At 38.1% G+C, this 5,327-nt stretch overlaps 1 protein-coding gene and 1 long non-coding RNA gene across 2 annotated transcripts; both read right to left on the minus strand.

The window, feature by feature from the left end:
• Window positions 1-2,718: 2,718 nt before the first annotated feature.
• Window positions 2,719-4,366, minus strand: LOC110367503. Its single transcript, XR_002427514.2, has 3 exons — window positions 4,291-4,366; window positions 4,148-4,187; window positions 2,719-4,004 (listed from the first exon to the last, which is right to left on the minus strand). It is a non-coding gene; the product is annotated as an uncharacterized LOC110367503 (long non-coding RNA).
• A 39-nt stretch (window positions 4,367-4,405) lies between these two features.
• On the minus strand, window positions 4,406-5,084 carry LOC118557978 (OX-2 membrane glycoprotein-like; the record flags this gene model as incomplete). The annotated part of the gene is made up of 3 exons (XM_036128522.1): window positions 4,406-4,488; window positions 4,567-4,869; window positions 4,943-5,084. Coding segments are annotated over 3 exons (528 nt in total), but the record flags the coding sequence as incomplete, so codon positions are not given.
• Window positions 5,085-5,327: the final 243 nt, after the last annotated feature.

The raw sequence follows: 5,327 nt of genomic DNA on the forward strand, positions 1-5,327 counted from the left end.
GGTAAGATACACCAGCTGTGGCTCATTTAACTGCAGAAAACTACAAGAGGGTGAGGGCACACACAAATCACCAGCTTTAATCTCACCTAAAGAACACCAAGCCCACATGAAACGCGTTGGTGGCAGTATTATAATTCGGAGGTTTCGTCAAGGCAGATAAAATCTTTGTTTGGGCCCCAGAAACCTTCAAGTGTCTGCTATAAAGCCGCAGACAAAGTCATGGCTAACTATTTTGTTTGTTTTGTATCTTTTTAGTACAACAAATGTGATTTTCAGTGGAATTACACAGCAGATATGTCACATCGAAGGTGAGGGGTCCATCTTGGACAGGTCTCCAGTCACTGGGCTAAGATTTAACAGTTTTATTAAACTTCAAAAAAGCTAAATAATACCTTTTTATAAACTCATGAGCTTTGATAATTAATTGTTGAGCAATAAGGGGCAAAGCAGAGACTGATTATTGTAACGTGCGATCTGTGTTAAACTAAAATGTATGACATAATAGTGTTGTTTATGTCCTGCATTGTCCAGGTTGTGATTGGCCTTGTATGTTTATTGGATTAATTTATAGTGAATGTGACAGGGAGCCAGTAGAGTTAATGTTCAGATGTGAAGTAGATGATGTAATGATGCAAGCTGCTGTCTTTTGTAGTTGTAGTTTATGGAGGTTTTCTGTAGGACAGGGAGGGCCAGGAGCTGAAACTGTAAAGTGGACTGTGTCCAGTTTGGCTACAGTGTGAAGGAAGAACTTGATGCTGCAAATATGAAAGTTGGATGGGAGGCTGTCCAGGATGACGCCAAGGCTCTGAAGCTGAAAGGTGGGACAGAGACAGGAATGGTCAATGCATATTGTAGACCTACCAGATTTGGTTAAAGTTGACTTCGCACAATAAGCAAGTGAGGCAACTAATGTGGCATTATGTCCACGGTCCTGGGAATATATTGACTGAAAATTTTCAGTCAAACTGATTATTTTTGCCTTAACCCATGCCTAAGCCTATAGCAGCATAACTATAGAGGTAGCTCAGAGTAACATGAGCCACTCTAGTTATAAGCTTTGTCAAAAAGGAAAGTTTTAAGATTAGTCTTAAAAGTAGACGGGGTGTCTGCCTCACGGACCAAAACTGGGAGTTGGTTCCACAGGAGAAGAGCCTGATAGCTGAAGGATCTGCCTCCCATTCTACTTTTAGAGACTCTAGGAACCACCAGTAGACCTGCAGTCTGAGAGCGAAGTGCTCTGTTCGGAACATACGGGGTAATCAGAGCTCTGATATATGATGGAGCTTGATTATTAAGGGCTTTATGCGTTAGAAGGAGAATTTTAAATTCTATTCTTGATTTAACAGGAAGCCAATGAAGGGAAGCTAAATTAGAGAAATATGATCCCTCTTGTTGATTTTCATCAGAAATCTTGCTGCAGCATTTTGGATCAGCTTAAGGCTTTGAACTGCATTTTGTGGACTTCCTGATAGTAAAGAATTACAATAGTCCAGCCTTGAAGTAACAAATGCATGGACTAGTTTTTCAGCATCACTCCTGGACAGAATGTTTCTAATTTTGGCGATATTCCTGAGGTGAAAAAAGGAAACTCTGGAAACTTGTTTAGTATGGGATTTAAATGACATGTCTTGGTCAAAAATAACACCAAGATTTCTTACTTTATTACCAGAGGCCAAGTTAATGCCATCCAGATTAAATGATTGGTTAAGAAGTTTATTTTCTGAGGACTCTGGTCCAAAGATTACAACTTCTGTCTTGTCAGAATTTAAATGCAGGAAATTTAAAGTCATCCAGCTTTTGATGTCATCAAGACATGACTGCAGTCGAAGTAACTGATTGGATTCATCAGGATTTATGGATAAATATAGCTGAGTGTCATCAGCACAACAGTGGAAATTAATCCCATGCTGTCTGATAATTTTGCCAATCGGAAGCATATATATAGTAAATAGAATTGGTCCTAAGTGTTAATTGGTTCTAAGTGTTCACTTATATACAGATAGCCCGTAATTAATTAATTAATTTTTTTTTTCACTTTCTTTTCTCAGGTATCACTTTACACATGTCAGCTCAAATAATAATACATATGATTTAGCAAATGTATCAAGGTCTATTGTATCTGTTACACTATGTCTGTTGGTTGTGTTGTTCTTTTTACATCTCTCTTTCCAGGTGATGAAGCAGACGGAAGACGTTTTATCATTCTTTCCCTTTTATCTCTTCTTCCCTTCCTTTTATGAATATAAAAATCAACTGGTTAAATCGAAACATTGTGGTCTTCAGACCTGAGATTGTACTCAGCTTTAGAATCTAATTTTAACTAACTGATTTTGCAATAATTTGATAGACTGAGCAGTTTTCTATGAAATGTTTATGATGGATCTATGTGAATCAACTGAACATAATAAATAAGTAAAATAGTCTTGAAACATTTATTTGCATTAAGCACTGTCAGTAACTATTGTTTTAGGTGTCATACTGATTTACTTTTAAAATCTAAATTTCAGTCAACAGATAACAAAATAATCATGATAATAAATAACTAGTTACACAAAGGCCTCCAACTTTAACAAATTTCTCTCTGGTTGGGTTTCTTACATTTCATAATCTCTAAATATGCTAAAACATCAAAGTGATAATTAATTGTAAACTCATCACAAATATTCTGCAGACAAACATCCGCTTGTCTGATTCTAATAATGAAAAAAAAATCTTCAATCTTTTTAAAAGGCTTGGTTTATTACAATTTAATGTCAGAGAAATAAAGCAAATATGTGGTGAAATGAAACATGAAGGAATTATAGATAAATACAAAAAAATTAATATTTGAGAAGATGCTCAATTTATTATATGAATCAGCAATACTGATCACAGGGTTCAGACTGAAGCTGTTAGTACTTCACACATTAATGCAAAATACAAATAAGCAGTTGAACATACATCTTTTTTTTCTTGTCTACAACAATGTAATGCAGTGCAAAAAAGTGCCAAGTGAGAATAGCAACAGGGATAACAAAGTGTAAATGCTACACAATTTAAGCATACAAACTGTACAATCTTTTATGGCAGAGAAATAGTTAATAATGATCATTGCAACAGACACTTCATTAAAATGGGTCCTCTTCATCTAACCCGTCCTCAGAAAGTGTGTGTGTGTGTGTATGTGTGGTGAGGGTTTTGCTCAGGGATCACAGTGGCAGCCTGTGGGATTTGAACCGGGGAACTTGTTGCCTGTCTGCTCTCACCACTAGCCTTACATTCCCCCTTTGATTATGATCTAGTTCTACTTCTTCCTGACGCTGATACTTTCAGTCAGTATAGATTAAAAAAGTGCAATATCTTTTAGTGTTTTAGAGGCAACTTGGTGTTTTCCTTCATTTTCTTGCTACCAAACAGCTCATCTTAAAATCACACCAATAAGCTGCTGTTTGCTTTGGTTTCAGCTGAGTTTTCACAGTACTTCTAGACTTATAAATTACCGTAGTTTACCAAACAAGTGAGCACTGAAATTAAGCCACCGGCTCTGTCAGGTATTCATCATCACGTTTGTGTTTGTTGATTTTACCCTTAGGTTGAATTTTAACAGAGAACAGATTTTGTTAAAATATTTTGTTCAACATTATTCCTAAACTGCAGGGAGGAAAAGCGGTACCCTAACTCAGGAGTTACAGTTTCAGGGTAAATTTTGGAAACAGAGAATTTAGTTTCACCATCAACTTAAATAGAAATCATTGTTTTACAGGATACATGTTATTTTAGTTTGGGTACAAAACTAATAAGAATTCATTCATGCTTTTGCCTATTGTTAGGACAAAAACATCCCAAAAGGATAAATCATGGCAAAGAGCAGTGGTCTAATGAACAAACCTGAAACAACATAAAACTGGTTAAAGGAGTCACAGTTACTGGTATTTATGTTGTCACGGTGACGGCTGGGACTCGCTGTTTGTTTCTGTATGTCAGATGTTCGTAGTCTGAGCTCTTTGCTGTGAGACACTGATGAGCTGTACAACCATAGAAATCAAAATATGTTAGTAAGAAGCTAATGATCTAAAACCAGTGAAGCTTAGATGCTTTATAAAGTGGAGGGAATGAATCAAATTAGCAGAGACTAAAAAGAGCAAATAAATCTGTGAAAAATACTTACTTCTGATATTTTCTGTCATCCTGGTGAATGATTCTTATTCCTGTAATGATTTAAGAGCAAATAAACCAATCAGTCAGCAAAGAAACGTTTTTGAGACATCAATGAGACAAAATTCAACAACAAAAACAGTTTCATAGAAGTACCTTGTGTAAAATCCTTTTCTGATCAGGAAAATAAAAGAACAGAAAGCCACCATCAGGAATGGAATAACCAGAGGCCGTCCTTTAGGAAGAAGAGGAAATGTGTTACAGAAACAGAACAAAGTGAGAAATCAACATGTGAGAATCTGAACATGAACTCACTGCAGCCTCTGTCAGATGATCCAGATTGTTCATCCAAACCTCAAAACGAAAATTAAACATTTAAAATCACAAGTACGTCATCAGTCTATAATGTGAGTCTCTGAAAGAGTTTCTCACCATGATCAGACGTGTGTGAGGGTCCAGGAACGGTGAGCAGCAGCTCTCTGGGAGCAGCAGAGAGAACTGACACTGAACATCCAACCTGTGTGCTGCTGGAAGCTGACAGCAGAGCTGTGGTGGTGACGGTGACGGTACCGTTGCTGTTGCTCACCCTGGTGGTGTTGTAGAGGGACAAGCTGAGGTTCTGCTGTGGAGCAGTCAGTGTTACAGTGGGAGCAGGTCGACCTGTGGCTGAACAGGACACAACTGACCCTGCAGGAGAGCTTGATGTGCTGACATCAAGGACGGGTCCATGCAGCTCTGGACAGAGAACAACCATCATGATCAGCATCTAGTTCTAGAAGTTAACCCTGTAATATAGTCTGGTTCTCACCATAAACCTTTAGACAGGTTCTCTCTGTCAGAGCTCCATCAGGGAAGGTGTTGAACAAACAGAGATAACATCCTTCATCCTGCTCTGTAACATTCCTGATGACTATGGAGGTCTCCCGTGGTTTAGCTTCTGTGAACTGAACTTTACCTTCAAAGTCAGGATTCACTGTTTGATTAAGAATACTCGCTGTAGGAGCAGATACTCCTCTCTGTGTTCCTCAAGACCTTCTGCCAGGTGACCTGCTGGACATCTTTAGTTTCCAGGAGGAGACAGCTGAGAGGAGCATCTTCTCCCACTGCTGCTAATATGGTCTGCTGGGTTTGGATCAAAGCTGCTAGACCTGCAGGAAACACAGTTGTGGATCTGAATAACCTGTTCAGAGGTG

Source organism: Fundulus heteroclitus, chromosome 24, assembly GCF_011125445.2.
Source record: "Fundulus heteroclitus isolate FHET01 chromosome 24, MU-UCD_Fhet_4.1, whole genome shotgun sequence".
Taxonomy (NCBI): Eukaryota; Metazoa; Chordata; class Actinopteri; order Cyprinodontiformes; family Fundulidae; genus Fundulus; species Fundulus heteroclitus.